Consider the following 13,143-nt stretch of genomic DNA (forward strand, 5'->3'; position numbering starts at 1 on the left):
ATAACATTTTTGGGTACAGTATGTGAGTAATTTGAGGCGTGGGCGGTGCGGTAAGTGTAGCGTGCTCGGGTGGACCAGGGGACTTTGGACCTGTGGTTACCAAAGCGCTCCCCCACTGGGGGTTTTCCTCGCCTCGTGTCTGGGTCTGCAGCAGACCAATTGATAGAGATCGATTGCTGTGATTAGTCGACAACTCCATTATCATTGGATCATCCGACTGGCAGGATGGTGGAAGGTGAACTAGGTGGTCTTTTTTGTCCAGCAATTCCTATGTGCCTGAGCTTTTGAACAGCCATTCTAACATCTCCTTTGGCTCTGCTTCCAATTTTTAATTATGCTTCTGTGAAGGGGACATTTTTCTATGTTCAAGGTGCTATATAAATGTAAGTCGTAGTTGGCATAGTTGTAATGTTTTTATACTCTTTCTCAACCCTTACATCGCCTATTTCAAATAGCATATCAGGCTGGTCAAAGCCATGGATTTCTGTGTGTCGCCAAATCTGCCAAGTACCAGCCAATGGGATCTGTTACCGGTCTCTCTGATATTTTCTTCTCATGTTCCCTTCTAAATCAAACCTCCCGAACTTGACAATAACAACTTGTGTTTATATAGCACCTTTAACGTAGTAAAACATCACAGTGCACTTCACAGGAGTGTTTTAAGACAAAACAAATACATTTAACACCGAGCCACATAAGAAATTACAGCAGATGATCAAAAGCTTGCTCAAAGAGGTAGGTTTTAAGGAGTGTCTTAAAGGAGGAAAGAGAGGCGGGAGAGGTTTAGGGAGGGAGTTCCAGAGCTTGGGGCCCAGGCAGCTGAAGGCATGGCTGCCAATGGTTGAGCAATTATAATCAGGGATCTCAAGGGCCGAATTTGAGGAGCGCAGACATTTGAGGGGGAGGGGGGGGCGGTTTGTGAGGCTGAAGGAGATTACAGAGATAGGGAGGGGTGAGGACATGGAGGGATTTGTAATCAAGGATGAGAATTTTGAAATCGAGGCGTTGCTTAGCCGGGAGCCAATGTAGGTCAGCGAGCACAGTGGGTGATGGGTGAGCGGGACATGGTGTAAGTTAAGAGGTGGATCATTTCACCATTACAAAAGCCGATAACCATCCACTGAGAATAACCAAGTTTTTTAAAATGCTAGTTGTGGCAGATTTAAACATAAGTTGTCCAATGGAGATTTCAACATTCTATCCTATACCTATTGAGAAGAGTTCAGCAGTAATGAGCGCTTGATGTTCAAGCATCTCGGTGGTGGTCTTGAGAGACTTTAAAATTTTTGTAAAAAATGACCTTTATACTTGTGCTTCTGAATTATCCCCTGACCCAAACACGACCCTCCCAGTATGGCTCCTAATCCTCCTTTCAGCACAATATGGGCATAGATATTACTGTTACCTCTACACTCCCTCTTACACTGAGAGAGAAAACTGGGATCACTGGGGGACAGGGCTAGATTCCAGCTTCTCTCCCGCTCTGCAATTGGTCTATTCCCACTCTAGGTAATAGGCTGATTTCAGATTGTGAAGAATAGATATACTTGCAACATTTGCTGTATGTATCTTCCTCTCTATGTGAGACCATGATCAGGAGATAGCATTCATATTTAATACACTGCCACACCGATCAGGTGGGAGACTTGGAAACATTTTGGGAGGGAGCTTTTAGGGGAGTATGAGGCCTGGATGCATCAGAGGTGAGAGGGAAGTGGAAGCAGGCGCAAAATGCCAACATTCCAGAGTTCAAACTCTGCCTTCTGTACTGTGCCACCTTGGGGTGCAAATGCTGCAGCTTCCGAGGTTGGAAGTCTAACTGGAAGCCTCAATTTATTCCTGGGCTTTCGTTAATTGAAAAACATGTAAAAAATCAGTGAAGCATGGATTCGTGCATTCAGGCTTGAAAAGCGTGAGCAATTTACTGAAGGGTATGTGCACAAAAAATGTTATCTGCATTCTAGGAGCAAACCAGGCTGCTCTGGTATTTTTATTTTCTTGAATAAAAAGTTGAGCATAAGGAAGAATGACCCAGATTTTGCGGTATGTAATGACGGTGACCTGTCAGCGTTCACCGTCATTGACCCCTGAAATGGACCGCAACTTCAGGATTTAGCACATGCACAGCTAAACGCGGAAATCCTAATGTTATGGTCAGTCATTCACTGCTCCGACACTGGCTGCGCTGTGGACCCCGCCCATCCCATAGCCAGTAACCAATGAAATCAGTGGCACTGACAAAAACTTAAGCTTCTCTGCGCTAATATCACTGTTATAGTCCCCATTAAATGTTACGCCTTGTTGGAATAGGTGTAACTGAGGTTTTAACAGCATATTGACTGCTAAACAATCGTTCTGGCCCTGAAAACTGATTTTATATTTGTGGAATGTCAAATTTCTCCAGTTGCGATAAAAATTGCGATTTTTAAAAAATTACATTTTAAAGTGTGTTTTCAATATTTCAGCTTCTACCTTCACCTCAAGTGTATGTCCCAAGCTTTATTTCACTCTCCCAACATTTTTAAAAAGTGCAGATAATCATTTTTTTAAATTTCCTGGTTTGCTGCCTATGAGAATTCTTCAGTGTGATTGGCTGCTTAGACAACTTGATGACATCACAGCTGCTCTACGGTAGGAATCCCCTTTACACAGTGCTACAATCAATTACACGTCGAGGAAGCTAAAGTTCTTGACACGGAGATCACGAGATCTCTGTGGGCAACTTTCTTCGAGGTCAGCGGCGATCGCCGTCGCTTCACCGCTGACCGCAAATTCTGGGCCGTTGTTTCATCTTCCTGCTGTGAACTATTTATCCTTCGTCCTCCCTTGTGTAAAAGTGGTATGAATATGGGCTATGAAGTGTAGAGTTTATTTTGTTAATTACATGTACACAATAACCCCAACATAATGTACAGGAGAAGTGGAGAGTTGGAACTCGTAATATCCTGCATCATAATATGCTAAGACACCAGTTCTTTTACCTGATTCCCTCCATGAGTTTGTAATCCAGTCTTGCCATCACAGTAAGGAAGAAAAAGAAATAAAGACTTGCATTTTTATAGCACGTTTCACAACCTCTGGAGGTCCCAGAGCGCTTTTGAAGTACACTGTTGTGGACGCGGCAACCAATTTGCGCACAGCAAGCTCCCACAAACAGCAATGTGATAATGACCAGATAATCTGTTTCAGTGATGTTGGTTGAGGAATAAATATTGACCAGGACACTGGCGAGAACTTCCCAGCTCCTCTTCGAAATAGTGCCGCGGGATCTTTTACATCCACCTGAGAGGGCAGACAGGGCCTCGATTTAATGTCTCATCCAAAAGACAGCATCTCCAACAGTGTAGTGCTCCCTCAGCACTGCACTGGAGTGTCAGTTGAGGTTTTGTGTTCAGGTCTCTGAACCCACGACTTTCTGACTCAGAGGTGAGAGTGCTACCCATTGAGGCACAGCTGACGCCTGTAACATGGTGAGCACAGCTGTCTCCCCACTGGAAGATGGGAACATGGGAGGGAGAATCACCCTGGGTGCTCTTGCATCTTTCCCAGTGACCAATTATCCAGTGTCATTGGCAGAGGCTTGCAGGCTAGCTGTCCAGCAGCAGCAGCAACAAGGTAAAGAGGAAAATACAATTTGTTTAAAACTTGGCAAAGATTTATATATATTGCAGAATTCAAAGACTTGCTGATATTGCGAAGGAAGTACTGAGAAGATTATAAATCAGCATTGTTGTATTAATCCCATGGGGAATTCAGGAGAAACTTCTTCACCCAGAGAGCGGTGAGAATGTGGAACTCGCTCCCACAGGGAGGGGTTGATGCGAATAGCATTGAGACATTTAAGGGAGAAGCACATGAGGGAGAAAGGAATAGAAGGTTATGTTGATGGGGTGAGATGAAGAGGGGTGGGAGGAGGCTTGTGTGGAGCATAAACACCAGCACGGACCTGTTGTGCCGAATGGTCTGTTTCTGTGCAGTGCGTTCTATGTAATATGAGCTGCTTCTGTGTTTTCTTCAGCTGAAGATGTTGATGTTGAAGAGTGAAGAGACTGAACATAAGTACAGCTCGTCCCCTCTGGACTGGATAAACATGGACACCAATATTGCTTACTGGCTCCACCCCAACACCAACGTAATGAACAGATTTAACTGAACGATGTTTATATCTATTATTTAAAAATGTGCGGTTAATGTTTGCAATTCGCATCTGTACCTTTTGGGATGTACCTACTTTATTTCCTTTCTGTTTTCGGACACACACAATTTTCTGAATTCTAGTGCAAAAGACCAATGCAGACTGAATCTATTGAAGTGACTGCCTTATAAATCGAGACCAGGCTTAAGCTAGAAAGCGAAAAAGAGCACAAGTATTTGCTTCTGAAATGGATACAAATTGGTGTCCTGCCCACATCGCAAACCATTCCCTGGCTGAGATGATGAACAACCCACTCCGATCAAGGCCACCCTGTAACTAGCATGAAATGGTATGAGAGACAGACTCTGGTGGCTGGGAGTGACAATTTCCCAGCGAACAGCCACCTCCTTTGTTGCATGGCAATGATCAGGAATTCCTGATAGGAATGCCCCTGTATTTAGGTATTCCCCTCTCTCTCCGCCCAATGGAGAAGAGCCTTTTGTCTGCACTCAGTAACTTCCGTAATAATTCAGCTGAGATCTGGAGCACCCCAATAGGAAATGGCAGAAGCAATTTAAATCCAACAGGACAGGAAGTGTTTTCAATTTGAATGAACAGATAATTCAAATCAAGCAATCTTTTTTTAAATTCAAAGTAGACTGTCATTTCAGCGATATTAAGGCACTTGGATATGCACTTGAAGTGCCGTATCTACAAGGCTACGAGCCAAGAGCTGGAAAGTGGGATGAGGCTGGATAGCTTTTTTTTGCCAGCACGAGGCTGAAAAGCCTCCTTCTGTGCCGTAAATTTCTATGATTAAAAGCCTCATTACATTTAACAGCTTGTACAGGATCTTTACCTCTTGAATACCTAAACTTATTCCACAGGCACAGATACAGCTGATTGGAAATATTGTGACGTGGTTGTCAGCAACTGTTGGAATTCTTGTTTATGCAGTGCTTTTCCTCTGGCATCTGCTGAGACAACGCAGGAGAATCTACACCATCCCAGAAGGTAACTTTTTTTGCTCAGATAACCTTTTTTGAGAGAGTATCTATTTCTAAGAGGTACATTTAAGATTAAAAGTGAAACGAGTTTTAGCTGTTTTCTCCGCTACAGAAAGCAATTGATACACACACCTAGCCTTTCAACTGTGAAAGACTTGTGTTTGTAGAGAGCCTTTCATTAACTCAGGATGTCCCAAAGTACTTTACAGCCAATGAAGTACTTTTGGGACTGTAGTCACTGTTGTAATGTAGGAAACGCAGCAGCCAATTTACATACAGCAAGATCCCACAAACAGCAATGTGATCAAGACCAGATAATTTGTTTTAGTGATGTTGGTTGAGCCATAAATATTTGACCAGGTCGCCGGGAAGAATTCCCCTTGCTGCTCTTCGAAATAGTGCCATGAGATCGTTTACGTCCACCTGAGAGAGCAGACGGTTGAACGCCTCATCCGAAAGACGGCCCCTCCGACAGTGCAGTGCTCCCTCAGTACTGCCCCTCCGACAGTGCAGCGCTCCCTCAGTACTGCCCCTCCGACAGTACAGCGCTCCCTCAGTACTGCCCCTCCGACAGTGCAGTGCTCCCTCAGTACTGCCCCTCCGACAGTGCAGCGCTCCCTCAGTACTGCCCCTCCGACAGTACAGCGCTCCCTCAGTACTGCCCCTCCGACAGTGCAGCGCTCCCTCAGTACTGCCCCTCCGACAGTGCAGCGCTCCCTCAGTACTGCCCCTCCGACAGTGCAGTACTGCCCCTCCGACAGTGCAGCGCTCCCTCAGTACTGCCCCTCCGACAGTGCAGCGCTCCCTCAGCACTGCGCTGGAGTGTCAGCCTAGATTTATGGGCTCAGGTCTCTGAAGTGGGACTTGAACCCACAACCTTCTGACTCAGGCGAGGGTGCTAGCCACTGGCTGACACTACATGTTAAATACATGTTTGACTCTCAATATATCAAAGAGTATACACTCTGGCATTAAAACATCAAAGCAGTTGTGAATTACTTGTATTGGGGGAAGTTCCAATTGATAAAGTATTGACGTCTCATAAATACCCACTCAATATAATGTGTTTCATGTCTCCCTGTTGCTGTTACTAATTTAATGTTCTTATTGTCTCAATTCTTCTGTTAGATTCCTGGGAGCACCTAGTTCTGGCAGGAGCTGTCTGCATTGGAGGATGGGCTGTTAATTATCTGCCTTTCTTCCTGATGGAGAAAACACTCTTCCTGTATCATTACCTGCCTGGTCTCACCTTCAAAATTCTCCTTCTGCCCATCGTTCTTGAGCACATTCACAATCACATCCTCGGGTATGTACGGCGCAACTTTATATTGAACGAAAGCTACTAATCTTTGGAGCCAAAGTTCTTGTTACATTTTCAGTAACCTACTAATGTTTTCACATCCAAAGAGCCACGGATCTAATCCAGCGTTAACTGTTATGAAAGCCTGAACTACTTCTGTTCCCATTTCCAGGTCTTCTGTCTCGAGAAACACCTTCAGTGCCGTGGTGCTAGCTTGGATTTCCTCCGTCTACTTGGTATATCAGACCTTTAGCCCTCTCACCTATGGGTACCCTGCTCTTTCAGCATCTGAGTTAACTGCGTTGCGCTGGAAAGACAGCTGGGACATTCTCATACGTAAACGGTAGCGAACAAAAACCGGATGATATTGTTCTTTGAGGCAAAGGACAGCACACCGGCTGCAAGATCGGAGTGAGCTCTAACTTTAAAATGCAAGCACTTTAATGGATTACGGTTGACATCAATTTACATTCATTTTGCAATCAGGCAGAAAGGTAAGGGAGTAGGATTATTGACTATCAATAATTTACTTATGTAGGTGCAGTGAAATGGACTTCTGATATCGATGTGATGCTGCACAGCCAGTTAATGTATTGAGAGAGAGAGCTGTGCAGCATATCAAGACATGATGCTATCTGTGTGACTCATGGTGCTTAAAGCTGTTCACACAGCAACATCCTCTACTGACAGTGCCTCCTTCTGCTTTTTAAGTAAAAATTAATACCGATAAATATTACTGTGGCCTAGTGGTTATAACACTAAAGTATGAGCCAGATTGTCATATGACTTTTTCAGTATTACGGTTACTTCTAATTTAACCAAATTGTGATCAGTTTTGAAAGTTCTTTATTGTTGCTGCGGTTTTAGTGCCTTATGACAGCAGAGCTCTCGCTCAGTGAGAGTTAAACGCTGCTATTCACTCAGTGAGAGTTAAACGCTGCTACTGCCAATCTTGCCCAACTGTTAGGCTGATTGTGGCATGACGCTCGCAGAAGTTGCGAAGAAATCCACGGCTCATCCAATTCATTGAAGGGTCTGAAAACTCGTGTAGAGGAACAAGATGGCTGGACACTATTTTTAAATCTGGGGGTGGAAAAATCTATCCTACTTTTCTGTAATTAGTTGATTAACTTATTGAGTTTTCTATTTTTTTCTGGACTAATGAACTAAGTTTGACCCTCTGGTATGCCGTGATCATTTGCCATGCCATTACAACTAATACCGAGAATTTCAAACCTTCCCTTGCTTTGTTCTAAATAGAGGTTTACACGGATGGCTTTAAAATCAGGAAACAAATTGCGTACATGAAATGTCGTACCTATTGCTGTCACAGATAAGTCCGTTCGTGTGTAGATCATATATTTGTACTGTAATCATTATGACCACCTATTAAAGTTCTGTTCTTTTGAGGCACATTTGACCAGTTGTGGTAAAATTTGAGTTGATAAAATATCGGTATAAATTGGGACTGACCTATTCCAAGTGCAGTTGAAGCGAAGCAAGTTTATGGAGGCTTTGTATCGATATACTGTGAAAAGATTGAAGTGACAGTGTCACACTAATCTGGATTTAGTTCTGGAGCATCTCTTAAAAATGAAACACTGAGGTAAGCTGATGTTTATATTATTATCTGCAGGATAGTCCAAGATGGACCAAAGTATTCCAAAGTATTCCCTCGGTAGCACCCAGAGGCAAATCTAGAAGTAATCACTTGACTACATTGAGGCAAAATAATATTACGTTGGATCAAAAAAGCAAGGAATTTTACCCCTCGCCTTTAAGTTCCAGTTTACAGAATGTAGGTACTTTTGGAAGGAAGGAAGCTTTGTTTATATTATTAGTAATGGAAACAGATTTGTAAATTATAATTGTGAAAGCATAAATCAACATCGTTTTTTTTCTAAGCTATATTATTTGGAAATGCGGCTCGTCAAACTTTTATTGTGGTTACCGCACTTCTAAAAGATGTTTCTATAGTGCAGAAGTGTAAATTGTACAGTTTGATGCTAGAAGTTGCATTATTATTTTGTGATCATTTGTCCGTGCTGTGTGTGACTTGAGCAGTAAAACAATTTGCATTTATTTAGCACATTTAACGTGGAACAATGTCCGCAAGACACTTCACAGAGGCATAATCTGAAAAGTCGTGGTTGCCAAGAGAACAAGGTGACCAAAAGCTTGGGTTTTGAGGAAGAGAGTGGTTTAGGGAGTGAATTCCAGACTCTTGCGGCCTGTGTGGCTGAAGGCACAGCCACCGATGATGGCGCAAAGGCATGAGTCCAGGGTCAGAGGAACGGGGAGTTCAGGGGCGGGGGGGGGGGGGTGAAGGAGGGTACAGAAACAGGGAGGGCGAGACCATGATGGGATTTAAACACAAGGGTCAGAACTTTGAATTTGAGGCATTGGGGGACCAGGTGCCAATGTAGATCAGAGAAGACGGGCATTTGGGACGTGATGTGGGATAGGATACAGACAGCAGAGTTTTGGATAAGCTGAGGTTTACAGACGATTAGCTAGTCAGGACAGCATTTAAACAACGACATGGTTATCCTAATGAGAGCATCAGTTGAGGTGCTAGCGTGCTGCTTGGCGATGTTGGTACAGCACATACTCATTTAAATAGGGGGAAAAAAAGGTTTGAAAACTCAGATCTAATTTGTACAGGTTGAAACCTCCCTTATCCAGAACTCCCTTATCTGGAACCACCCCCCATCCAAAACCATTCCCGGCCACTGGGTGGCGCATGCACAGAACTCCGACGTGAACAAGTTAAAGTCCTTCCTCACTGCCGACTTCCGCAATCGCTGGCCTGACTCCGCAATCCACCGCTCCCCCTACCCTGCCCATGATCTCTCTGCCGCACTCCCAGCCCCAAGCCAGCCAGCCCGCCCCAATATCCCTTTGCTCAGTACCTGTACCATCCAATTAAACGTGACCACCCGTCGTCCGAAAAAATCCCTTATCCAGAACAGGCCAGGTTCCGAGGGTTCGGATAAGGAAGATTCATGTACTATTTTCAATTGGTGCATCCGTGGGTTTCTGAGTTGGATAATCTTCACAGATCCCGACATGTCATACTTCTGATTTCCCATTCAGGTGAACTGGAAACAGTCTCCACTTGAATCCATTTTATTTCGAGTCCACTTGCTTTGAAATTGCCTTCCACTGGAAACCATCGTTCTGCAAACCATTCAGAGACCACATTGCAAATGAACTTCTGAAAGAACCCAACCATGTCTAAAGGCCATTCCAGACATGTTTCCACACCATCCTAAGGTGACTTTCCCTGATCCATGCACACCTTGCTGTCCTGCCTATTAAAACAGACAAAACTACCTTCTGTGCCAAAGCATGCTCCATGCATGGATTTAAAAGATTCAAAGCAAGAAGAGAGATGTCGGGTACTGTCCGACTGGTAATTATTGAACAGATGAAGAATGTTAGTTACTATGTACTTCTGGCTCCATGTACAGTTTCCCTCTCCCTGCCACAGGGGAGGGAAGAGATGTTCTCTCTGCATTAGGTAGAGCGAATTTTCTTCTGAGTAAGTTTACAATTTTTCTGCACCTAGCACAGACACATCAGTAATGAGCAGCCATGGATCCATACTCCTGTGTGACCCTGAACCCCCTAGTTGGACTGCTTGAACCCCGATATTGGACTCCTACCAATCAGGCAGCTTTTCCCACCTGCCCCCCTCACTCTCCAGTATGTACTGTGAAACCTGACGCACCTTGTTCTTCATTTAACAGAGTGAAAGAGAAAGAAAGATTTGCATTTCCATAGCGCCTTTCAAGACCATGTGATAATGACCAGATAATCTGTTTTTTAGTGATGTTGATTGAGGGATAAATATTCAATGTAAATATTTGTACTGCACTTTTTTTGACAAACATGTGTCTGTCCCCTGTCTTTCCCCCCCCCCCCCCCCGACATGAATCATTCCCTCCACGTGGTGCCGAGAAGCAGGACCTGAGGCTCCGATTCTCTTCGCCCACTCAGGTCCCGGCCTTCTCCCAACTCTTTCTCTCCCCCTCCCCCGCACCGACCCCTCTCGGGGGGCTGAGGGGGTATGGAGTGGGGGAGGGGACAGAGAGAGACTGGGGAGTAGAGAGAGAATCTGGGGGGGTGGGCGGGGAAGAGGAGAGAGAGAGAGAGAGGCTGGGAAGGAGAGAGTGAGACACATGAGGTGGGGGGAAGAGACATGGTTGGAGGGGGAATGGAGGCGCAAGGTTGTACTTGATCTGGGGTAAGGCACTTTGGTTGGCCCTTACTGTCTTCTGGGAAGCTCTGTCCTCTGTCGCTTCAGGAAGTCAAAGTGGATCGAGTTGCGATTTGCAAAGTCAGTGAGACCTTGAAATGAGCGGTTCCAGTTCCACATTCCTGTGAAACTTCAGGGTGTGGCTTATCTTCCAAGGGGACCGATCATAGACAAAGTGTCGTAGGAAAATAGCATGATGGAAATTCAATCAAGAAAGTTGTCAGGGAAATACTGATCTAGTTGCAGAATGCAGACAGGATAGTGATCTAATTAACAAACTGCCATTATCGCTATTTCTGAGGTAACGGCTCAAGGATATGGAGTCAGGAGATCAACAAGGTAGAACAAGGTTCAAAAAAACAAGGTAAATAAGCTAGATGTACTAAATGGATTAAAAGCAAGCCAAGAACCTTTGACTATCGATAGATACGCAGCTATAATATAATCAAGGAGAAAGAATGTGAGCCATGCCCTGGGGACCGTCCCCAGGAGCACATGGACAGGGATCAAGAACGGTATAAGAATGTAACCATTTCTGTATTCTGCAGAGTGCTCCATCTTGAGCCGTCGACAGAGGCTCTCTGTGCATATGCTTGAGAAATAAAGACCCGATGTTGAATGAAGACATCTACCTGACTCGACTCATTAGAAGAACCAGAGCTGGTCTCGGTTGAAAAGCAACTGAGACAGTGCGGGCGCATTTCACCCAGACGAGGTCCAGTCTCTGAAGTGTTACTTCAACGGATGGCGTAGTCGTCCATGCTAACCACCTGAGCGGACAGATCATTGGGGGTAAGTCGTCATTTTTGAATACTTACTAGAGTCTAAATGGGTGTTCGTTGGGTTCGGACACACTATGGAAATATAGGATAAAAGCGGTCAGGGAAGACAGTCACTCGGGCAGTAAGTGGACGCACTTACTTGGGTGCAAAAAGGAACCGGGCACGGTAGAGTTAAACCGGCAGGGCAAAGTGGCACAAAAAGGTAAGGGGGATGAACGTCTAACCAAGACCCTAAGAAAAGAGTACGAGAAGACCGAGACTTAAAATGAAGAAGTTGGTGTGGGATCCAGACTGGACACCATCCCAATGTTGAGCATTTTGGGATCAGCTAAAGAAAGGTAGCATCAAGGGCGATGCCGTCAAGATAATCTTGTGCCAGTGTTCTGAATACACCACCAAGTGTCTGGGAGAAGCCACTAAACAAACCACTGAGGCCAGTAAGGCACGGACACTGCTAGAAACACAGATACAGTATTTAAAGATAGAATCAAGAGAAAAGGAGGCACAAATAAATCAATTGGAACAGGAAGTGGAGCTGGAGGGAGAAGATGTGAGAGCCTTGTTTGTAGATGGATCCAGGAGGTGACTGGGATGCCAATTCAAAGCTAGTTGGGCCCTAACTGATAAAAGGTGGGTTAAAATAAGAAGCGGAAGATTAGGACCAGAGTGTTCTGTGCAAGCAGCAGAACTCGTCGCACTACAGCAAGCCTTGGACTGGCGAAAGGTGAGAGAGGTACTTTAGACCCAACAGACTGGGGAGAGGAACAGGAAGGTCCAAATTACTGTAAAGATAGGCCAGAGGAATGGGACATGGCCACGGGAGGAGAGGATTGGGGACCAGATGGATAAACTACATTTATACTGGAAAAGAGTAAGAAACTGATCAAGAAACTGAAAAAGAAAGGCTGGAGTCCCAACGACAGTCCAGCCAGGTAAAGGGAATGGTGGGGCATCCAGGGTAAGGAAGAAAAGGGAATAATATTTAGTGCAGGGGGTCCCAGGATGAGCGGGAAAATATTTAAATGTTTGGGGAATAATAAAGTATCTAAATTATCGATGCCATAATAAATTGGATTAAGGCAGTCATATCAGAACAAGTAAAATGAGACCCTACGAAATATGGGACGTGTAGTGAAAGGATTACATGAAAGGTCAGGGTAAATTGAATCATCTATGGACAATGGCCCTGAAATAAGCTTGCGCCCTATTGGAGTAAAACAGAAGTTTCACATCCCGTATCACCCACAGAGCTCTGGGACAGTGGAAAGAACGAACCGGATGCTTAATACGGCAGTGGCTAAGGCAATAACAAAAACAGGGAAGGGCTGGGCAACGGAACTGTGTAAACAATTATAAAAACACAAAATGCTGGAAATCTCAGCGGGTCAGGCAGCATCTGTGGAGAGAAAGCAGAGTTAACGTTTCAGGTCGATAAACAATGACATGGGTTGCGAAAGGAAGCAAGAGACCAGCAGATAATACGGGAGATAGAAAGCCGGAACACTGGGGCAGACGTCCAGGTGCCAGAGGTAGGAAGTCAGGCGATGGTAAAATTCCTACCCGCCCGTGTGGGGTTAGCGCCTAGATGGCAAGGACCATACGAGGTAATAACGACCAGTGATACATGCACATGCGTAGAAATGCAGGGGAAAGAGCGA

At 44.8% G+C, this 13,143-nt stretch overlaps 1 protein-coding gene across 3 annotated transcripts in view; it reads left to right on the forward strand.

Annotated features, from left to right (window-relative positions):
* pomt1 (protein-O-mannosyltransferase 1) overlaps positions 1 to 13,143 on the forward strand; it is an 86,771-nt gene that overhangs the window by 61,835 nt on the left and 11,793 nt on the right. For all 3 annotated transcript variants that reach the window (XM_070863715.1, XM_070863714.1, XM_070863716.1), the window contains exons 17-22: positions 4,019 to 4,132; positions 5,023 to 5,149; positions 6,271 to 6,448; positions 6,615 to 6,936; positions 8,079 to 8,240; positions 11,252 to 11,495. In XM_070863715.1, the coding sequence (XP_070719816.1) occupies positions 4,019 to 4,132; positions 5,023 to 5,149; positions 6,271 to 6,448; positions 6,615 to 6,789 (594 nt within the window). In that variant the 3' untranslated portion in view covers positions 6,790 to 6,936; positions 8,079 to 8,240; positions 11,252 to 11,495. The remainder of the gene's footprint in view (positions 1 to 4,018; positions 4,133 to 5,022; positions 5,150 to 6,270; positions 6,449 to 6,614; positions 6,937 to 8,078; positions 8,241 to 11,251; positions 11,496 to 13,143) is intronic.

Source organism: Pristiophorus japonicus, chromosome 20, assembly GCF_044704955.1.
Source record: "Pristiophorus japonicus isolate sPriJap1 chromosome 20, sPriJap1.hap1, whole genome shotgun sequence".
NCBI lineage: Eukaryota > Metazoa > Chordata > Chondrichthyes > Pristiophoridae > Pristiophorus > Pristiophorus japonicus.